We start from the raw sequence: 23,880 nt of genomic DNA on the forward strand, positions 1-23,880 counted from the left end.
GGGCCGCCAGGACTGACTTGAGGGATTGGTGGCAATCTGGTGTGGTGACTGCTTTGGTCCACCTTCCCTGTCTGCACCGATGACCGTTCCCTCTTCCCTTGTGTTCGCGGCTCGACCCCTTGGTTGTTGAAGTTTGGAGAGCGCTCCAGAGATCAGGCGCATGCGTGGTGGCACCATCACATCCGCATTCGGGCCGGTGACTTTAGACACCGGCCAAATGGCGAGCACATTTAAGCCGGCGTCTCAGGCATCACAACAGCCAGAGACCAAGGGCAGCCTGAAAGTTTGACCTGTGTGTTTTTCTGGTAAGATGCGTTATTACCCTGTATGTAATTCTGTTCTATAGAAATATATCCCCTAATGAAGCCATAAGGCGAAACATGTCGGGATAACATACGACTATCCAATCTCTGTTCAACTGGAACCCTCTTTATTTAACCACCATAATGGAGATGTTCAACAAAATTCAACGACTTGCCATATTTTGTTACTGGTTTTAGTCATGTTTCTAATAAAATTATATTATATTTTTATATATACTTGTACGGTTTCTATTATTAACTGTAAAGCACCGCCCCTTCTTTGAATATGCCATACCAATGTGTTAATATATATATTTTTTTATGTAGGTGACCCACAACATAGTGAAGGCTCATGCCAGGGCCTGGCACATCTACAATGATAACTACCGTGGGCAACAGCATGGGCTGGTGGGCATCTCTTTGAATTCCGATTGGGCAGAGCCAGAAAATGCCAATGACCCAGAAAGTGTGAACGCTGCAGAGCGATATCTCAGTTTCATGCTGGGGTGGTTCGCTCATCCTATTCTGGTGAATGGAGATTACCCGGAGGTTCTGAAGACACAGGTACACCAGAAAAATACCCAGTGCCCCACCATAGTGGCTCCACTGCCCACCTTCAGTGAAGCTGAGAAGACCAATATTCAGGGCACTGCCGACTTCATCGGCATCTCCCACTACACGTCACGGCTAATCAACGCTTCCAGCAGCTTGGTTTGTGAGAACACTTATGATTTTATTGGAGGGTTTTCTCAACATATTGACCCTTCTTGGCCAACCTCGGCCTCTCCATGGATCTCAGTGGTGCCATGGGGCCTTAGGAGGCTGCTAAATTTTGTCAAGGAAGAGTATGGGAAAACGGGTCTGTCAATATACATGACTGGCAATGGAATGCCAACATCCACGATCGGAGATGCTTTCAATGACACAGAAAGAGCGGAGTACCTGAATGCCTATATCAATGAGGCCCTTAAAGGTAACGTATATACGTGTTATAATGAAAACTGTTCATACCAATGGAGTTAAGGATTTACCAGCATAGGGCTAGATTCAAAAAGACTTACGACGGGCGTATCAGTAGATACGCTGTCGTATGTCCGAATCTGCGCCGTTGTATCTTTAAGCGTATGCTCAAATTGAGATACGCTTAAATGTTGCTAAGATACGACCGGCGTAAGTCTCCTACGCCGTCGTATCTTAGGGTGCATATGGCCGCTAGGTGGCGCTTCCGTTGATTTCCGCGTAGAATATGCAAATGAGCTAGATACGCCGATTCAGAAACGTACGTGCGCCCGGCGTATTTTTTTACGTCGTTTACATAAGGCTTTTTTCGGCGTAAAGTTACCCCTGCTATATGAGGCGTAGCCAATGTTAAGTATGGACGTCGGGTCAGCATAAAATTTTGCGTTGTTTACGTCGTTTGCGTAAGTCGTTCGCGAATAGGGCTTTGCGCAAGTTACGTTCACGTCGAAAGCATTGACTATTTGCGGCGTAATTAGGAGCATGCGCACTGGGATACGTTCACGGACGGCGCATGCGCCGTTTGTTAGAAACGTAATTTACGTGGGGTCACACTTAATTCACATAAAACACGCCCACATCTTCCATATTTGAATTAGGCGGGCTTACGCCGGCCCTTATACGCTACGCCGCCGTAACTTCGGGCGCATTATCTTTCTGAATACCATACTCGACTCTCAAAGTTACGGCGGCGTAGCGTATAGGAGATACGCTACGCCCGCCTAAAGATACACAATTGTATCTGAATCTAGCCCATACAGTCTACAATACATTACTGGCTGTGGCATGATTTTTAAATGTGTATGAGAGGAAATTGGTTTTATTTTATTATTACACATAAAATCTCACATAACTCTGCTACTGTGGTTACATACCCCCCAACTTTTGGAGATGGAAATGAGGGACACCTATCAGCAAAAGTGTGCAGGCATAGGACACACCCCTTACCACGCCCCCTTAACCACTTCAATACAGGGCATTTTCACCCCATTCCCGCCCAGACCAATTTTTCATTTTCAGCGCTGTTGCACTTTGAAGGACAATTGCGCGGTCATGCAACACTGTACCCAAATGAATTTTTATGTTTTTTTCCCCCCACAAATAGAGCTTTCTTTTGGTGGTATTTGATCACCTCTTGGTTTTTTTTTTTTTTTGCGCTATAAACAAAAGAATAGTGCCAATTTTAAAAAAAAATATTTTTTGCTTTTTGCTATAATAAATATCACAATTAAAAAAATAAATAAAAATGTCCTCAGTTTAGGCCGATACGTATTCTTCTACATTTTTTTGGTTAAAAAAAAATCGCAGTAAGCGTATATTGATTGGTTTGTGCAAAAGTTATAGCGTCTACAAAATAGGGGATAGATTTATGGCATTCTTATTTTTTTTATTTTTTTTACTAGTAATGGCGGCGATCTGCGATTTTTATCATGACTATATAAAAAATGTATAAAAAAAAAAGAGGGGTTGCCATCCAGGGCCCTGGTGACCTCCGGGCCCCTGGGGACCTCTGGACCTTTTTAATAAAAAGAAAAAAAAGAAATAATAAAAAATATATAAAAAAAGAAATTAAAAAAAAAAATTTTATAAAAAAAAAGGGGGGTTGTCATCCGGGGCCCTGGGGACCTCTGGACCCTTTAATAAAAATGAAAAAATATATATATATATATAAAACATTTTTATAATAAAAAAAATTAAAAAAAGGGGGGTTGCCATCCGGGCCCCTGGGGACCTCCGGGCCCCTTACAGGTGTACTGCCTGTACCCCCTGATGGTGGCCCTGCCTGTTTGATTAGACAGAGTGCTACTGTGTTGCAGGGTTGTGTAAATCCCAACTTTAGACAGAAATACAAATCTCTTGGCAGGTAAAACAGCTACATTATACGTACAGTAAAACCTTGGATTGTGAGCATAATTCGTTCCGGAAGCATGCTTGTAATCCAAAGCACTTGTATATCAAAGCAAATTTTCCCATAAGAAATAATGGAAACTCAAATGATTTGTTCCACAACCATTTATTCATAGGTCCTTCAGTTTATAGTCCATATAAAAAGATTATAGCAATGTGATTGGTTGGGTAACCATAAAATGTCCATCCACAAGGGGATTAGAAGCAAAATCCAGCTGGAGCTACAGAGTATAAAAGAGAAGAGAGGAGCCTCTGAGTGTAGCAATACGGTTACATTTATTGAATGTACAACATTTAGCAACTCACACGGTTGATGATTAAAAGAGGCACATCTAAGTATGCAGGGATCCGGGGTAAAGCGCTCTATCTAGACCGCCATCTTCACCACCGGCTCTCACCGCTGTTAGTCTGCAATCATGACCGGGAAGACTTCCCTGCAGTAGAAGGGACGACGTGGAGGGGACAATGTCAATGGTGGTGAGGAGGATGGTCTTTGTGGACAGCTTTACCCCGGATGTCTGCATACTTAGATGTGCTTGTTTTAATCAACCATGTGAGTTTCTGAATGTTGTACCTTCATTAAATGTAACCGTATTGCTACACTTAGAGGCGCCTCTCTTGTGTTTTATACTCAGTTGTGACATGACGCTACTCTTATATCAAGACATCGCTTGTATATCAAGTCAAAATTTATTAAAAACGCTCTCAAACCAAGTTACTCTCAAACAAAGGTTTTACTGTAATGCCGTTCTCAGTCTAGTGCATGAGATATGTAAATCACCTGTCACTCACAGCAGGAGGGAAGAATGGACAAGGTTTTCTCTGTTTGTCTGTTTTATCCCACTGAAAAAAGATAAGAGGATTGTTTAGAGCTGTATTAACTCTTTGTGGCAAGACTGGGCACAGATGATCTGAAATCCTATACTATACATTGTGGCAGCCCAAAAAAATTTAAAAATGTTCAGTTTTACATCCACTTTAACTCCACCTAGTTTCAGCAAAGCCACACTCCTTGGTGACCATAGTTCTGACTTTCATTCTTGAAACATTTCTTTGCAGCCATCAAGACTGACAATGTGTCCGTAGGTTCATACATAGTCCGGTCCCTGTTGGATGGATTTGAGGGTCCTCAGGGATACAGCCAGAGGTTTGGTCTTCACTATGTGGATTTTGAAAATCCAAACAGACAACGGACTCCCAAGAAATCTGCATATTTATTCAACTCCATTATCAAGAATAACGGTTTTACGAACTTCAAATCAGTTAGGCCCAAAGCTTCAAGCATAAGTTGGCCGTCTACAAGAAAGCTAGCACCCCTCCCAGCTTCAAATGTCCCATCAAAGGCAAAAGTTGTGTGGGAGAAATTATCAGGGCAAACTGCCTTCGAAAGAGATATGTATGAGTACGCTACTTTTCCAGATGATTTTAAATGGGGGGTGTCAACGTCAGCCTATCAAGTGGAAGGAGGATGGAACGCAGATGGAAAAGGGCCAAGTACCTGGGACGTTTTCACCAAAGTTCCGGGAAATATTGAAAATAATAACAACGGCGACATAGCATGTGACAGTTACCATCAGTTGGATGCTGACCTCTACATGTTAAAGTCTCTAGGAGTGAACAGTTACCGATTCTCTATTTCATGGTCCAGAATCTTTCCAACAGGGCAAGGCACGCCAAATGATAAAGGTGTTGAATATTACAATAACCTTATTGATGGCCTCCTGGCCAATAACATCTCTCCAATGGTGACTCTCTTCCACTTCGATCTTCCTCAAGCTCTAGAGGATTTGGGTGGCTGGGAGGATGACGCAGTTCTTAATGCCTTTCATAACTATGCAGACTTTTGTTTTAAGACATTCGGAGATAGGGTCAAGTTCTGGATGACCTTCAACCAGCCTCACAGCATTGTGACAGCTGGTTATGGTCTTGGTTTGATTCCACCTTCTGTAATGGAGCCTGGTTCTGCTCCATATAGAGTAGCACACAACTTGCTGAAGGTCCATGCCAGGGTCTACCATACCTACGATGAGAACTATCGAGCTAGCCAAGGAGGTGTAATCTCACTGAGCTTCAACACAGAATGGGTAGAACCTAAAGACTACACGTTACAAAGGGACATTGAAGCTGCTGACCGCTACCTGCAGTTTACTTTAGGGTGGTTTGCTCACCCCATCTTCAAAAATGGCGATTACCCAGAGGCCATGAAGTGGCAAGTGGCCAACAAAAGTGCCTTACAGGGTCTCCCAACTTCAAGACTTCCAGTTTTTACAGAGGAAGAGAAGGCCTACATCCAGGGCACAGCTGATGTTTTCTCTATTAACATCTATACCACCAAAATAGTTCAGCATAAAACACTCAGGTTGACCCCCGAATCTTTTGAAAATGATATCGACATTGAAGCATCGGTTAACAATAACTGGCCAACAACAGCAGTTTCCATACACAGGGCAGTAGCATGGGGGACAAGGAGACTGCTTAACTGGGTGAAAGAAGAATATGGAGATGTCGGAATATACATCACTGAAAATGGAGTCGCCACAAACAGTAACCCTGATTATGATGACAATGCTCGCATATTTTTCTACAAGACCTACATCGATGAGGCTTTAAAAGGTTTGTTTTAATATACTACCATGTTTCCCCGAAAATAAGACCTACCCGGAAAATAAAACCTATCGGTATTTTCCAGGAGGGCTGCAATATAAGCCCTACCCCGAAAATAAGACCTAGTTTAAAATGCTTGTAAAATCCCATAATCCACTCTATTACAGTAGTATATAATGTATAATGGGTGCGTCTCTGTAAGACCCCTTTAACACTGGGTGGGTTTGCAGGGGATATATATATATATATATATATATATATATATATATATATATATATATATATATATGCGATATCTGTGTGTATGACTGTTTGTCCCATGCGTGTCACGATCCTACGGGGTAAAATGACCGCACCAGCCAAGCAGACTCTGGCTGGAAAAAGCGCCCAGAGGCGATTCAGTTCGCATGAGTTGCGCTATACAAGTCATTCATTCATTTATTCATTCATATAACACGAAAAATAGCACCTGCAAACTGTCCAGAGGGCTTTCACATTGAAGCAATGCTCTAGCAGGACGGTAAAAAAGTCCTGCTAGCAGCATCTTTGGAGCGGTGTGTATACCACTCCTCCACCGCTCCTGCCCATTGAAATCAATGGGGCACCGCGTCTATACCAACGGCAAAGTGCCTCTGCAGAGGCGCTTTGTGGTGGTTTTTAATCCTTTCTCGGCCGCTAGCGGGGGGGTAAAACTGCCCGCTAGCTGCTGAATAGCGCCGCAAAATTGACTGTAAAACGGCGCTTTACCGCCGACGCCGCCCCCGCCCCAGTGTGAAAGGGGCCTAATATAATTGCGGGGAAGAGAGCTTTGTGGTGGTTTTTAACCCTTTCTCGGCCGCTAGCGGGAGGTAAAACCGCCCGCTAGCTGCCAAATAGCGCCGCAAAATTGACGGTAAAGCGCCACTAAAAATAGCGCCGCTTTACCGCCGACGCAGCCCCTGCCCCAGTGTGAAAGAGGCCTAATATAATTGCTGGGAAGAGAGCTCCAGCAGGTCACAGAAGCACAGAGCGGTGCTATAATGAAGGTATTTGCCACAATTATATTACAGAATCACACACATTGTACTACACATTGTACTACTGTACTACTGTAATATAGTAAATTATAGGATTTTACGAACATTTTAACTCCATTCACACTGGGGATTCCTGTCAGGCAGAGAGCGAGAGGGGGAGAGAAGACAGAACATTACATGGTAAGACCTACCCCGAAAATAAGCCCTACTGTGTCTTTTGTTGCCAAAATTAATATAAGACCCGGGCTTATTTTCGGGGAAACTTGGTATGTATTCCTCTCTCTGTAACTTCTATCAAATTTGGCCTAGTGTTTTTTTTTTTCAGTATTTAATCAGTATGGGAAAAAAAAGAAGCACAATCTTGGTTAAAAAAGTCAACATCACATCCCGGGTACAAACAATTGCAAAAAAGAAGAACAAATGGGACTTTGTAGGTTTTGAACCCCCTCTCAGAATAATTACCAGTACACAATTAGAAGAGATTTTTATTACAAAATTCATTTAAAAATGTAATATTGGGGATATATATCCCTTTTCAAACCATAACAACTCATATTCAAACCCACAGCACCCCTGAAGATATAGACAGTATAGAGCAGTGATGGCGAACCTTGGCACCCTAGATGTTTTGGAACTACATTTCCCATGATACTCATGCACTTTGCAATGTAGTTGAGCATCATGGGAAATGTAGTTCCAAAACACCTGGGGTGCCAAGGTTCGCCATCACTGATATAGAGTAAACTGATGTTTGAAAATCACCATACACATAGGGCTAGATTCAGCATTGATTTACGCCGGCGTATCTATAGATACGCTGCGTAAATTCAAAGCTACGCCGGCGTATCTTCTTTCTGTATTCAGAAAGCAAGATACGCCGACATTAGCCTAAGACTTGACTGGCGTAAGTCTCTTACACCGTCGTATCTTAGGGTGCATATTTACGCTGGCCGCTAGGCGGCGCTTCCGTCGTTTTCGGCGTAGAATATGCAAATTACCTAGATACACCGATTCACAAATTTACGTACGCCCGGCGCTATTTTTTTACGTTGTTTACGTTAGGCATTTTCGGCGTAAGGTTGCTCCTGCTATTATGAGGCGTACGCAATCTTAAGTATGGACGTTGTTGCCGCGTCAAATTTTAAATTTTTACGTCGTTTGCGTAAGTCGTTCGCGAATAGGGCTGGACGTAATTTACGTTCACGTCGAAACCAATGACGTTCTTGCGGCGTACTTTGGAGCAATGCACACTGGGGAATTTCACGGACAGCGCATGCGCCGTTCAGGAAAAACATCAATCACGTCGGGTCACCAATAATTAACATAAAACACGCCCCCTCATCCACATTTGAATTACGTGCGCTTACGCCGGCCCCATTTACGCTACGCCGCCGTAACTTAGAAGGCAAGTGCTTTGTGAATACAGCACTTGCCTCTCTAACTTACGGCGGCGTATCGTGAATACGATACGCTGCGCCGCCGTAACAATGCGCGCCCCTACCTGAATCTAGCCCATAGTAATTGTACATAAAGTATCCCGACCCATTTTGCCTTTGTTGGTTTCTGCAAGGGCTCAGAGGGGTGTAGTGAAAATGGGAAAATTTGTGAATAGAGTAGAAATCAGGAGGATCCAAAATTAGATTTCTCTCTATGCAGCCAGACACCGGGTGGGCAAGGGTGGTATATTCCAAGTGAGCACATAAGCCCAAAAAAATGATAAAGCACTGCAATGTGTATTAAAGCGGATGTGCCATGGGAACAAAATATTAAAAGTCAGCAGCTACAAATACTGCAGCTGCTGACTTTTAATATTAGGACACTTACCTGTCCTGGAGTCCAGCGCCGATCGCAGCAGAGCACGAGCGATCGCTCGTCTCTCTGCTGCTCCCCCCGCCATCCACGCTGAGGGAACCAGGAAGTGAAGCGCTGCGGCTTCACTGCCCGGTTCCCTACGGCGCATGCGCGAGTCGCGCTGCGCCCGCCGATTGGCTCACACGCTGTGTGCTGGGAGCCGAGTGTTCCCAGCACACAACGGGCGACAGACGGGATGTGACGGAATGCCCGTATCGTGTGGCCGGAAGTGGGTGCAAATACCTGTCTTTAGACAGGTGTCTGCACCCCCCTCCCCCCTGAAAGGTGTCAAATGTGACACCGGAGGGGGGGAGGGTTCCGATCAGCGGGACTCCACTTTAGGGTGGAGGACCGCTTTAACAATGCTTTGCAACACAGCAGGGTTTATTTACTAACAATGAATAGTGCAAACTATGGCACAACTGTGCATGGTGGCCAATAAGCTTCTTGTTCAATTAAAGGGGTTGTAAAGCTTTGCATTTTTTCACCTTAATGCAATCTATGCATTAAGGTGAAAAAACATCTGATGATGCCGCCCCCCCCCCCCCGCCCCGAGCCCCCGTTTTACTTACCTGACCCCTCGAAAGTCCCGCGCGGTCTCGAGATCCTCTTCGCCGCTCAGCCTGGCCGCTGATTGGCTAGAGCGGATGGATTGAGAGCAGCGCAGCCATTGGCTGGCGCTGCTATCAATCACATCCAGTAACGCGGCGCGTCAAGGGGCGGGGCCGCTCGCTGTATCACGGGAGCGCGCCCGCAAGGGCTCATCACCATGTGAGCTCTCTCGCATGACTGTGGTGAGTTCTTGAGGGGAGGACCAGAGACAGCCGCCGAGGGACCCCAGAAGACATGGATCGGGGCCACTATGTGCAAAACGAACTGCACAGTGGAGGTAAGTATCACATGTTTGTTATTTTAAAGAAAAAAATGAACCCTTTAAGGTGAAAAAACATCCGATGCTTACAGGCCCCCCCAGCCCCCCGTTTACCTACCTGAGCCCTCGAAAGTCCTGCGTTGTGAACGCACTGGCTTTTTGGCCCGGGCTTCTCGGCTATTCTCGGCTCTTCATTGGATGATTTATAGCGGCGCAGCCATTGGCTCCCGCTGCTGTCAATCAAATCAATGACGCGGCGTGCCGGGGGTGGGGCCGAGGGATACAGTCGGCGGCTATGGCCGCTGACTGTATCACGGGAGAGCGCCCGCAAGCTATCCCCCTTTGGAGAGCGCTTCCCAGAACGGGGGTTAGCTCTTGTGGGGAGAAGCCAAGACAGCCACCGAGGGACCCCAGAAGACCAGGATCAGGGCCACTCGAAACGAACTTCACAGTGGAGGTAAGTGTGGTATGTTTGTTATTTAAAAAAAGAAATAAAAAAAAATTAACCCTTACAACACCTTTAAGCTTTGACAATATAACCTGGAAGCTGATTGGTTTCTAAGCTGAGCTGCACCAGATTTTGCTCTCTCTAGTTTTAGTAACTCAACTATATTGTATGTTAAACTGCACACCAATGTGCATTATAATACCTGTGCCGTGGTGTGACTGAGCATTTACTTTTTACTGTAATATTGATTTATTGTATCTATGCTGTGACATGTGCATGACCAAAAACCACAGTAGCCACAGCCACCAATCAGCCAATGATAAGAAGTAACTATTATTTATTGTACAGCTTACAGCTTGGACGGGGTGAATCTTAAGGGCTACACAGCCTGGTCTTTGATGGACGCATTTGAATGGAATTCTGGGTACTCCGTGCGTTTTGGGCTACACCATGTGGACTTCAATAACCCCAACCGCCCAAGGACTGCAAAAAGATCCGCAATTTACTATGCCGAGATCATTCGGAACAATGGTATCCCTCTGAAAGAAGAAGACAAGTTTCTATATGGAGAGTTTCGACCAGACTTTGCGTGGAGTGTGGCCTCAGCGTCCTATCAGGTGATATAACTTGACCCTCTTGACTTCATAAGTCATAGTGGGCCAGATTCACGAACAATAACGTATCCCCTTTACGTTACTCCGCCGCAAGTTTTCGTCGTAAGTGCCTGATTCACAAAGCACTTGCGTGTAAACTTGCGGCGGCATAGCGTAAAGCCGTCCGGCGCAAGCCCGCCTAATTCAAATGGGGCGTGTACCATTTAAATTAGGCGTGTTCCCGCGCCGAATGTTCTGCGCATGCTCCGTTAGGAAATTTCCCGCCGTGCTTTGCGCGAAATTACGGCGACGTGCGTTACGTCCTTTCGTATTCCCGGACGTCTTACGCAAAAAAAAACAAAATTTAAATTTCGACGCGGGAACGACGGCCATACTTTAACATGGCTGGTCTAAATCTAAGCCATGAAATAGCAGGCTTAAGTTTGCGACGGGAAAAACCGACTAGCGACGACGGAAGAGAATGCGACGAACGCGCGTACCTTCGTGGATCGCCGTAAACGGCTAATTTGCATACCCGACGCGGAAAACGACGCGAACTCCACCCAGCGGTCGCCGAAGTATTGCATTCTAAGATCCGAAGGCGTATGAAGCCGTACGCCTGTCGGATCTTAGCCAAAAGCTGTCGTATCTTTGTTTGTGAATTACAAATAAAGATACGACACGGCAAATCTGAAAGTACGCCGGAGTATCAGCAGATACTCCGGCGTACTTTTTCTGTGAATCTGGCCCAGTGTTCACAATTTAAGGGCATTGGTCATAAATGATTAGCAAAAATGAATGGAGTACATGACTTGTGACTTAAAGGGATTGTAAAGGTTCCTTTAAGCTAGTGCATTGTTGGTTCACTTACCCTTTCCTTCAATTGCCCTTCTAAATGTTTTTTTCTTTGTATTCTTTGAATTTCTCACTTCCTGTTCCTCCTCAGTAAGCTTGCCCCCATCATCCGAGCTGTTCTGGGTGGGGGTTAGTCAACGTGCTCGCCCCCTCCCTTGGGACTACATCCCTGCGTTGAGCCATTTAGAAGGGAAATTGAAGGAAAAGGTAAGTGAACCAGCAATGCACTAGCTTAACCACTTACTTACTGGGCACATAAACCCCCTTCGTGCCCAGGCGAAATTTCAGCTTCCGGCACTGCGTCACTTTAACTGACATTTGCGCGGTCGTGCGACGTGGCTCCCAAACAAAATTGACATCCTTTTTTCCCACAAATAGAGCTTTCTTTTGGTGGTATTTGATCACCTCTGCGGTTTTTATTTTTTGCGCTATAAACAAAAAAAGAGCGACAATTTAAGTTATAGTGCCTACAAAATGGGGAACAGAATTATGATTTTTTTTTATGATTTTTTTTTTTACTAGTAATGGCGGTGATCTGCAATTTTTATTGGGACTGCGATATTGCGGCGGACGTATCGGACACTTTTGACACAAATTTGGGACCATTCACATTTATACAGCGATCAGTGCTATAAAAATGCACTAATTACTGTATAAATGTGACTGGCAGGGAAGGGGTTAACACTGTGACCCCACGTATTTGACGTATTTTACGAACGGCGCATGCGCCGTTCGTGAAAGAATCCCAGTGCGCATGCTCGAAATTCTGCCGCAAATCGTCAATGCTTTAGACGTGAACGTAACTTACGTACAGTCCTATTCGCAAACGACTTACGCAAACGAAGTAAAATTTTCAAAATTCGACGCGGGAACGACGTCCATACTTAACATAGCAGGGGTATAGCAGGGGTAACTTTACGCCGGAAAAAGCCTAACGTAAACTACGTTAAAAAATGCGCCGGGTGGACGTACATTTGTGAATCGGCGTATCTACATCATTTGCATATTCCTTGCGTAAATATACGGAAGCGCCACCTAGCGGCCAGCGTAAATATGCAGCCTAAGATACAACGGTGTAAGACACTTACGCTGGTCGGATCTTAGGTAAATCAATGCGTAACTGATTCTATGAATCAGTCGCATAGTTACGACCCCGCAACTTAGAGTTACGACGGCATATCCGGAGATACGCTGTCGTAACTCGTTTCTGAATCCGGGCCCGTATGTCCGCTTTTTCATCCATCCGTTTGCGGATGAAAAAGGGACATACATTGGTCCCTATGTGATTGCGGGTGTCAGCGGATGAACATCCGCTGACACCCGTAATCGTCTGCCTCCGCAAACATCCAATTTTGCAGACGGAAGAAAATCCTATTTTTTCTTCCGTCTGCAGAGCGGATCGGATGAACACGGACATACGGTCCGTGTTCATCTGCTCCACCTATAGGGGAGAGCAGAGAAAAGACAGGGCGGTCCCTGCACAGTGTGCGGAGACCGCCCTGTCATCCGCCGGCTCAGCGGGGATCAACGGAGCGATCCCCGCTGAGCATACGGACATACGGAGGCGGATCATTACTAAGCGGCCCTGTGTGAAAGGGGCCTTATGGTTGAGTTCCTGCACTTATTTTCTGAGAAAAAAAGGCCTGGTTGATTCCTCTCCTGCAAATCTAAAATATATTAGTAAATATATTACTCATGGCCAGGGCCGGGACAAGGGGTGGGCAGGACGGGCGGCCGCCCCTGGCGCAATGGTTTATTGCAGGGATGGGGGGCACCCAGATCCTAACCCTAAGGGAAAGGGGGCGCAGTTTGGCATCTTTGCCCTGGGCGCTGGATGACCTTGTCCCACCACTGCTCATGGCTGTATTGCCTACACGATGAGGATGGTTACAATATGAAGCTAGTTCTTTTTGTCACACTTATGCATGAAGACTCAAACATTTCTGACTTTTGTGTCCTTCAGATTGAAGGTGCCTGGAGGTCTGATGGAAAAGGACTGAGTATCTGGGATAAATTCACACATCTCCCACTCAGGATTAACAACGATGACAATGGAGATGTAGCCTGCGATAGCTACAACCGACTTGATCAAGATATGGAGAGTCTTAAAAATCTCAAAGTCACACATTATCGCTTCTCGATCTCCTGGACACGGATCCTCCCAGATGGAACACGGAACTTCGTAAATGAACCAGGATTTGATTACTACACCCGTCTGGTGGATGGCCTTTTGGCTGCCAATATTACACCACAGGTAACAGACGATATCTCAAAAATAAAAAAGTAGCAAAAGCCATCCTCTGAGAAAAGTCCCTTGCCCTCTCTCCACAAAGGACCCATATTCTGAAAAACCCTTCTGCACCCTTGATAGACCCCTATTATGGGAAAGGCCATCAATGATCCCTTTTCCTCTAAAAATCCCTTCGACCCCACCTTGTTGGACCTTTATCATGAGAAAGGCCCTGCCTCCTAGACATCCTTCACAAAGCAGAACTGACCGTTGGAGGGATTGCTTCATCAGGCTGACAACCAGGGAAGTTTACAGTGCACACCGGGACTGCATACCTCCCAACATTTTGAGATGGGATTAAGGGACACCTTAATCCCATCTCAGAGGTCCATCAGAGAGCCCCCCCTCCAGGTCCCAATAAAGTACTCTGCTTCTCTTCCTGTATTTTGTTTATTGTTGAGAGATGATGTAAGGATCCCAGGGTAATGAAGACTTCGTGGGGGAGCATTTTGGTGGTTGAGTCGTTGCCATAGAAACATTTGTAAAGGGGAGGAGTTAGCAAAATGACCACACCCATGTAGGGGCGCCAGAAATATTTCTGCACCTAGGCGCCTGTGACCCTAGGATCGGCCCTGACCCCACCCCACCCTCAGAATTTCCGGACAGATTTAGGTACCAATCTAAAAATACATATATGCCCGAGGTTCAGCTTTAAATTAAAATTCTTGCACAAATGGGCACTATAGATAAAAATATGGAAAAAAGAAAGGGAATGCACATTTGAAGTTGTTGGCCATAGTGACCAATTAGACTTTATATTTTATCCTCTAAAACATATTTATCAATGCAAATTAAAAAATGTACAATATTTTTGTTCCTCTGCCTAGGTGACACTATATCACTGGGACTTACCACAAGCTCTACAAGATGTGGGAGGTTGGGAGAACGAGACAATAGTTGCAAGATTTAGGGATTATGCTGATTTGCTCTTCCAGAGATTGGGAGACAAAGTGAAGTTCTGGATCACGCTGAATGAACCGTACGTTATTTCTAATCTGGGGCACGGTTATGGCACAGCGGCACCAGGTAACAATCCTTTTCTACCGTGCGATATGCTTTTATTAGACACTACTCTTTTCTGTAGAATATTAGAATCTTTCTTCTACAATCATGTGACTTTTGGGGCTAATCTCAGTTTTTCCCTTTATCCTTTATAATAGAAATAAAAAATGCTGCTTGTTAGTGACTGTACATTTGGCTCCATGCTTAATGCTGAAGTTTAGTAAAAAAAAAAAAAAAACACAGCACCAGAGACGGTAATGAGAGCCGGTTCACACTGGGGCGGCACGACTTTGGGGGCGACTTGGCAAGGCGTCCTGAAGACAACTTCAGAGGCGACTTGCAAAATGACTTCTGTATAGAAGTCAATGCAAGTCGCCCCCAAAGTCGTACAAGAACCTTTTTCTAAGTCGGAGCGACTTGCGTAGCTCCTTTTAGAACGGTTCTATTGAATAGAATGGCATGCGACTTGTCAGGTGGCTGAGTCGCCTGACGAGTCGCCCCAGTGTGAACCGGCTCTAACAATGAATGGAAAGTGTCCCGTGTGCTGGTGGATTCTGTGTTAGATTGGACTCTTCATTCCTCAGCTCTTGGATACCGCTGTAGCCAGTGGCGGTGGTTCCATTAGGGGCACCGCCCCCCCAATCCATGAGCCCGACCCCTAATCTACATGCAGGGTGATGGACGCATGGATTTCAATAGGTTTTCTTTTTAATCATATGATTAGAGCCTGAGGTTCTAATTGGCTTAAAAAAAGGTTGGTCATGGGGCGCAGAGCACTGTGCCCTGAGCCCACCCAGTTGTGTGACAATAATGTTTGTTTGCTGCCCCCCCCCCAAAAAAATGAAGCACCAGCCTGTAGCTGTGATCTTCTGGTGCTGTGGGAGTTACTACAATGAGCTCCATCTGCCATAGGCACTCGTCAAAAGTGCATTCTATGCTCATCCTTTCCACCTGTCTCCTCCATTCATAGAACCCATACTATCAGTTCCAACAGTTAAAAGTGCTCTATGAATGGAGGACCGACGGATGAATGAAAGGTCCTCCTCCTTCATTCAGTACTTTTCACTGTGCGAACCAATGGGATGTCTTTTATGAATGCAGCACTGGGGTGGAAAGGGTGGGCATAATCGTCTCTCTTGACTCTTGGGCCCCGTACACATGAGGAGACATGTCCGATGAAATCGGTCCGCGGACCGTTTTCATCGGACATGTCTCCTGGGATATTTTGGTCTGATGTGTGTACACACCATCAGACCAAAATCCCCGCGGATAGAGAACGCGGTGACGTAGAAGACACCGACGTGCTCAAACACGGAAGTTCAATGCTTCCACGCATGCGTCGAATCAATTTGACGCATGCACGGGATTTTGGTCTGCTGGTTAGACGTAATAACCAGCGGACATGTCCGATTAGACATACTAACCATCGGACATGTCCGACGGACATGATTCCAGCGGACAAGTTTCTAAGCATGCTTAGAAACTTTTGTCCGCTGGAAACCTGTCCGCTAGGCCGTACAGACGGTCGACATGTCCGCGGAAACTGGTCTGCGACCAAAATTAAATGGTACCGTATCATGATACACAATCCAGAAGTCTGCCCTCCAACCTCATGGGATCACGTGATCAAAACAGCTGACCTGTTTCCGGGGACTAGCCCCCTTCCTTTAGAACAATGACTAAGAGACACCCAACTGCACCTCCATATATAAAAGAGATAAAGCAGTCCTGCCCTTCTCCCTGCAAAGGGGGAGAGAATGAGGAGGTGAACAGAGGCAAAGGATAACCCATCCACAATGGCCTTAAATGATAAAAAAGAAAAGCCTGCATGTCAGCCTGTCCGCCAACGGCTGTATGATGATGCAGTTCCAGTCGCAAACTTCCGGTACCGGAATTTCTTCTTCACAAGGCAGCCAGCTTGCAATTCAGCACCAGAAAAGGAGACATTTACAGTGGTAGACCCGGTTTGAGGTATGGTATACAATATAATTAATGTATAATCTGATGTTATGTGTGGCAGTTATAGATTGGGCTTAATTGCTATGTTGATGACATTCTGTGCCACTGCCTTTTTTATCATTTGAGACCATTGTGGGTTGTGTTATCCTTTGACCATATCCACCTGCTTGTTTCCTCCCCCTTTGCAGGGAGAAGGGCATGACTGTTTTATCATTCTTATATAAGTAGGTAGAGTTGGGTGTTTCTTAGTCGTTGCTCTGAGGAAGGGGGTCAGACCCCCGAAACACGTTAGCTGTTTCTGCCACTTGTGTAATACCTTGAGGTTGGAGGGCAGACTTATGGATTTTGTATCATGATACGCTCACATTCGATTTTGGTTTGGCAGTATATTTTGGAATTTTTTTTATCTTTTAATGAAGTGCTTGAGATAATGCACTAGGCATTTGCACCCTTCTTTTTTTTTTTGTTATACAATGCTTTTGCTCCATGTATACAGAAAAGTAAGGGAGAGTTGTGATCCTAGAACAGAAAGTGTGCTCAAGGTGAAAATAAAGGAAAGCTTAAAGCGGGGGTTCACCCTAAAAAAAAAAAATGTTCTTTATCTACCATCCATTCCAGCATACTAGCGTCAGCTACAATATGCCTTTTGTTTTTGTTTTTGCGCTGTACTTACCGTTTAATCGTCCACTTTCGTTTCAGACTCCGGCGGGGAAATAGGCGATCCTATGAAGAGGGAAACATGATTGACGTCCGGCTATGGCGGGTCACGCGTTCCAAAAATAGCCGAAATAGGACTCGGATATATACGGCGCCTGCGCAGTCAGCTCCTAGTCTGTGCGCAGGCACCGTATAGCGCCGTGAAGAGCCGAGTCCTACTCCGGCTATTTTCGGAACGCGTGACGCGCCGGACATCAATCATGTTCCCCTCTTCATAGGAACGCCTACTCCCCGCGGGAGTCTGAAACGAAACTGAAGGATTAAACGGTAAGTACAGCGCAAAAAAAAAAAAAAAAAAGCATACTGTAGCTAACGCTAGTATGCTGGTTTGGATGGTATATAGTTGTTTTTTAGGGTGAACCTCCGCTTTAACAAAAGTAAAATTAATGGAGTTGACACATCTAAGGACCAGACAATTGAATATATTTTTGGGTTTTGATGCACTTTAAATGGTATAGGAATAAATATTTTGTTTAATGCTATTAAGGAATCACTTCAAGGCCTGGCCGCGCACCATACGTTGTTGGACATAACCTCATCAAGGCTCATGCGGAGGCCTGGCACCTCTACAACACTACTTACAGGCCAAAGCAAGGAGGCGTTATTTCTATAACCATCAGCTCTGATTGGGCTGAACCAAGAAACCCGTACAAGCAAGAGGATGTGGAGGCAGCGCGCAGATACATGGCGGTATGAGATACAGGGATGGATGGGGTGAAGGTTTGCTTTTCATAGAAATATATATAGATTTACAAAAAAAGAGTTCTCCGATCATAACCCATATACAAGGGTCCAAGATAACTATTATGGTTGGTGAATTGCTACCCTGATAAAGGGGGAGTGGTGTTGCCTCCAAATGATGTTGACTGTTTTTATGACTTTTGTGGGCTCAGTGGTGTTAGTCCTGTCCAGTTTTCCTCTGCTGAGCTACTTAATCCATCCCACTGTCTTCATCTCTAAAGCATAGATGCTAAGTGACCTGTAGACTCAAGATAAAAAGTAGAAGGGCTAAATAGACTCTTTAAAGGGGTTGTAAAGGAAAAAATAAAAATTCCCTAAATAGCTTCCTTTACCTTAGTGCAGTCTTCCTTCACTTACCTCATCCTTCCATTTTGCTTTTAAATGTCCTTATTTCTTCTGAGAAATCCTCACTTCCTGTTCTTCTGTCTGTAACTCAACACAGTAATGCAAGGCTTTCTCCCTGGTGTGGAGAAAGCCTCTTGAGGGAGAAGGGGGCGAGCAGGAGTGTCAGGACGCCCACTAACACACAGCTCCTTTCTCTATCTGCAAAGTAGAGAGTGTCCTGACTTGCCTGCACGCCCCCTTCCCCCTCAAGAGGCTTTCTCCACACCAGGGAGAAAGCCTCGCTTTACGGTGTTGAGTTACAGACAGAAGAACAGGAAGTGAGGATTTCTCAGAAGAAATAAGGACATTTAAAAGCAAAATTGAAGAATGAGGTAAGTGAAAGAGGACTGCACTAGGGTAAAGGAAGCTATTTAGGGAATTTTTTTTCCTTTACAACCCCTTTAAGAAAAACATAATGGGCCAGATTCTCAAAAGAGTTACGCCGGTGTATCTACTGATACACCGGCGTAATTCGAAATTCCCGCCGGCGTATCATTGTTTTGTATTCACAAAACAAGATACGCAGGAATTAGGCTAGGATCCGACTGGTGTAAGTCACTTACACCGTCAGATCCTAAATGCAATACCACGCTGACCGCTAGGTGGCGTTTACGTTCAGGTCTCATTTGACTATGCAAATGAGCCTGATACGCCGATTCACGAACGAATTTGCGTCGCGTACTCGTCACGTACGTAGTTTCCGTAAGCGTAAGGTTACCCCCGCTATATGAGGGGTAACCTTTACGCCAGTCCGCCGTATGCCATGTTAAGTATGGCGTCGGGTCAGCATCGTCTTTTTCCGTCGGTTACGTCGTTTTACTAACTCGTCCGCGAATACGACTTTACGTCAATGACGCTCACGTCGGCGTCATTGACGTTTTCCGTCGTGAGCTGGAGGATGCGCACTGGGCTATTTTTCAGCCCGGCGCATGCGCAGTTCGATCGTCGCGGGGGTGCGCTTGATTTGAATACAAGCCGCCCCCTTTGAATTACACAGCCATACGCCGGGCCATTTACACTACGCCGCCGCAAATTACGGAGCAAGTGCTTCGCGAATACGGCACTTGCTCCAGTAAGTTTCGGTGGTGTAGTGTAAATGGATTACACTACGCCTACGCAGTTTCTTAGAGAATCTGGCCCAGTATATGTAGGGAGGGGGGGGGTACATGAAACTCTTAATTTCTGACAAAATCCACCAGTTTCTTGCCCTTATAAAACAGTTATAACAAAATGCTTGTGATGGTATATTTATTAACCAAAATTGAGCAATTATCAAAAGTTAATTGTTATGGTTTAGATATACCTTAAGGCCTAATGCACCGTATCATCCTTTCCCCTAAAATATCACACCTACCTTTTGATATCTGGTCATTGTGTTAGCAGAACTCCAGCAACTCATAAAGACCAATGGCAAGATATTAACTGCCAGTAAAATAAAAAAATTAATTTTGTAACTTTTGAAAATGCCAGTAAAAGCTTGGCTGTGCCAGTAAATGTTGTGTCAGTATATTTCAATCTGGTAGGTTGGCAACACTGATAAATATGTAATTATCACTGACAATTATAGTATGCTATTATCTGTGCACAATAATCCTCAAACAACTGTAGAGTTACACAACCATGCATCTCATGTCATCCTCCGCCGCATTGGCGTAATTAGTAACATTTGATCTCAATGGACCTTGCACCTCTGTGTGTGATAAGTACTACTATTAAGTTAACAATATGTTCTCTTAATCTGCTAGTTCATAGTTCCAAGTCCAGCAAAGGCAACTGAAGAAAACCCATGTTGATGGAAATATAAAATACATCAAGGCCCTGGATATACAAGTCAGTGTTAACAAAGCCATAGCCTGTTTTCACAAGCTAGAAAGAAATGAGGATTCATAATTCCATATGTAGCGCCCCCTTATTTTCAGTATGGGCACTACGCTAAAGTTAGTGGGGAATGGGAGAGTTACCTTGCTCCCATTCAAAATTTGCTAAAATTGGGACTTCTGTCACTCCAGAAACGTCCACTGGGTCAGTCTGTGCTCCAGGGATGCAATACCATCCCTGGCCAGCAGTTGGCACCAGAGGGGTTCTGGCAGAGCAACTTTCCCCAGCAGACAATCAGAGAAGTTTCTCCCTCGCAAGGCATGCTGGGGAGGGGTATATCTGGGACAGGTGTTATGTGCTAGAAAAGTTTTGCGCGGCCCACCAGGCCAGAATTGCAGTCTACACAAACCCTCATCCGGAGGTAAAAGGGGACTCCAGTGACTTACTGGATCCCCAGTTCTATTGAGGGGATCCCAGGCTGGGTGCCGTTCGATTGGGGAGTGGGCTTGAGGGGAACCCGGAGGCAGGTTGTCCAACAGGGTTTGAACGAACCAATCGGGGATCTGGTGACCGGAATGTTGACAGGTATGTTTTGCTGTCATCTGGTGACCTATGCTAAAACCTACTGGGAGGATTCGCTCCATTTATCCATCTAGCTCACCTAAAGTAATTGGCCTGTGGCAGAGGCCCTAGAGCCAGGTCTGTGAGAGAGATCTGTTCCTCCCAGCGAATCCTAAGTGACACTTCGGCTGCCAGGCTTGTGAGAGGGGTCTGTCCGGGGGCACTTCACCCACTCCAACTAGAGTGGTGACGAATAATAACTTGGTACTCTATTGAGCAAGTACTGCTCATTTAATATCCGGGCCTGACACTGCAAGGTTCTCCCTTTTCTTCATCAACCTGCTCTTCCCACTTAATGTTGATGTTGGCCGTGTTTGGCCAGGAAATAGAGCATTGGAAAACCTTTATTCACTGTCTGGACCTTCGCTCACTGCTTTGTTCTCCAATTGCACCCATATGCCACATTAAAGTGGAGGTTCACCCGGAATAAAAATTTTTACCCTTAGATTCCTGCTCATTTTGTCTAGGGCATGGGTCTTCAAACTATGGCCCTCCAGGTGTTCAGGAACTACAATTCCCATCATGCCTAGTTATGTCTGTGAATGTCAGAGTTTTACAATGCCTCATGGGAAGTGTAGTTCCGTAACAGCTGGAGGGCCGTAGTTTGAGGATCCCTGGTCTAGGGGAATCGGCTAGTTGTTTTAAAATCGAAGCTGTACTTACCGTTGTAGAGGGCGATCTTCTCCGCCGCTTCCGGGTATGGGCTGCGGGACTGGGCGTTCCTATTTTGATTGACAGTCTTCCGACAGGCTTCCGACGGTCGCATCCATCGCGTCACGATTTTCCGAAAGTAGCCGAACGTCGGTGCGCAGGCGCCGTATAGAGACGCACCGACGTTCGGCTTCTTTCGGCTACTCGTGACGCGATGGATGCGACCGTCGGAAGCCTGTCGGAAGACTGTCAATCAAGAAGGAACGCCCAGTCCCGAAGACCCATACCCGGAAGCGGCGGAGAAGATCGCTCTCTACAACGGTAAGTACTGCTCGGATTTTAAAACAACTAGCCGATTCCCCTAGACAAAATGAGCATCAATCTACGGGTAAAAAATTTTTTATGGGTGAACTCCCGCTTTAAGGTAACTCAATATGCCGATCCCAATAACAAATCAGCGGCTCCTTCGGGGATAGCGCTACACATATGGTGTTAAAAACCACAATAGTGACTTTGCGTCTGCCATGCCATTTTAAGCAGCTCTGTGACATTGCACACATTTAAGCTTATTATGTATATATATATATATACATATATATATATATATATATATATATATATATATATATATATATATATATATATACTGTATTGGACTTAATGAAGCTTGTTACCAGCTCTGTGGTTTTGGACTTGATTAAGTTTATTACAAACTCTGCTGTATTGGACCTAATGAAGCTTATTACCAGCTCTGTGGTTGTGGATTTAATTAACTTTATTATCAGCTTGGCAATAATATTGGACCCACTGAGGTTTACAGCCTTAAACTATCTTTTCATAAAAATATGAACTAACAGATTAAGAAAACATATTGTTAACTTATTAGTAGCATTTATCACACACACCAAGGTGCAAGGTCCATTGAGAACATATGTTGAAGCTCTAATTACCCCATAGACGAATGCAAATACATTAAATACATTAGATGCGTTCTTTAAATATGATATGCTGTCATTTTGTGGTTTTACATGCTTTAACCACTTGCTTACTGGGCACTTAAACCCCTCTCCTGCCCAGACCAATTTTCAGCTTTCAGTGGTGTTGCACTTTGAATGACAATTGCGTGGTCATACAACACTGCACCCAAATGCGGTTTTTATTTTTTGTTAAAAAAAAAATTTTAAAGACCGATTACATTTTTTTTTTATATTTTTTTATATTTTGTTATAAAATTTTGAAAACAGGTAATTTTTCTCCTTCATTGATGTACACTGATGAGGCTGCACTCATGGGCACTGATCGGCTTCACTCATGGGCACTGATGGGCTGCATTGATGGGCGCTGATAGGCTGCACTGGTGGGCACTGAGAGGTGACACTGAAAGGTGGCACTGATGGGTGGCACTGAAGGGCATTGATAGGTGGCACTGGTGGGCACTGAGATAGGTGGCATTGATAAGTGGCACTGATAGGTGGCAGTGATGGGCACTGATGGGTGGCAATAATGGGCACTGATCGGCACTGGTAGGTTACCTGTAGGTGCTCGAAATATCTCCCAAACCTTCACGGCTTAGGAGATATTTTTTATTTTTATTTTTTAAAGTCAGCAGCTGCAGTAAAATAAGGACACTTATTTGTCCACAGTCCAGGGCACCCAAAGCCGATCTCTCCCCCGGCTCTCGGTTGCTGCCGTTGCCATCTTCATTAAGGGGATCAGGAGGTGAAGCCTTCCGGCTTCATTTCCTGGTTCCCTACTGCACATGTGCGAGTCGCGCTGAGCAATCCCACTGGTCCCTGCTGTCTTCTGGGACCTGTGTGTCTCCCAAAAGACAGCAGGGGGGGCGGAGGGGCGGAGATACCCGTGGGTGGCTCGGATATCTATGCCCGGAAGTGGGAGCAGAATACGTGTATTAGACAGGTATCTGCTTCCCCCTTCCCCCTAAAAAGCTGCCAAATGGGACACCAGAGAGGGGGGAGGAACCAGAAAGCGGAAGTTACATTTTTGGGTGGAACTCCGCTTTAATATGAAGCATGCAGCCAGGGAGATATCACAACAAGAATGTGTCTGGAAGGTACATAGTGAATTTAGAACTCTATAAGTTACATGAAGGCATAATGCATGACAACAAAATACAATCAATAAAAATGTATTTTATACAAAATATATAACAACATGGTTGTATAGTAACATATTAGTTCATATTGTACACATTATAAAAGACCAAAATCATTA

General features: G+C 45.1%; 1 protein-coding gene across 1 annotated transcript in view; it reads left to right on the forward strand.

Moving 5' to 3' along the window:
* Positions 1–23,880, forward strand: part of LOC120944145 (lactase-phlorizin hydrolase-like) — a 69,158-nt gene that overhangs the window by 28,396 nt on the left and 16,882 nt on the right. Inside the window, exons 7-12 of the mRNA XM_040358058.1 lie at positions 630–1,275; positions 4,287–5,840; positions 10,366–10,634; positions 13,429–13,719; positions 14,583–14,781; positions 17,921–18,123. Of these exons, the coding sequence (XP_040213992.1) occupies positions 630–1,275; positions 4,287–5,840; positions 10,366–10,634; positions 13,429–13,719; positions 14,583–14,781; positions 17,921–18,123 (3,162 nt within the window). The remainder of the gene's footprint in view (positions 1–629; positions 1,276–4,286; positions 5,841–10,365; positions 10,635–13,428; positions 13,720–14,582; positions 14,782–17,920; positions 18,124–23,880) is intronic.

Source organism: Rana temporaria, chromosome 6 (genome assembly GCF_905171775.1).
Source record: "Rana temporaria chromosome 6, aRanTem1.1, whole genome shotgun sequence".
Classification (NCBI taxonomy): Eukaryota; Metazoa; Chordata; class Amphibia; order Anura; family Ranidae; genus Rana; species Rana temporaria.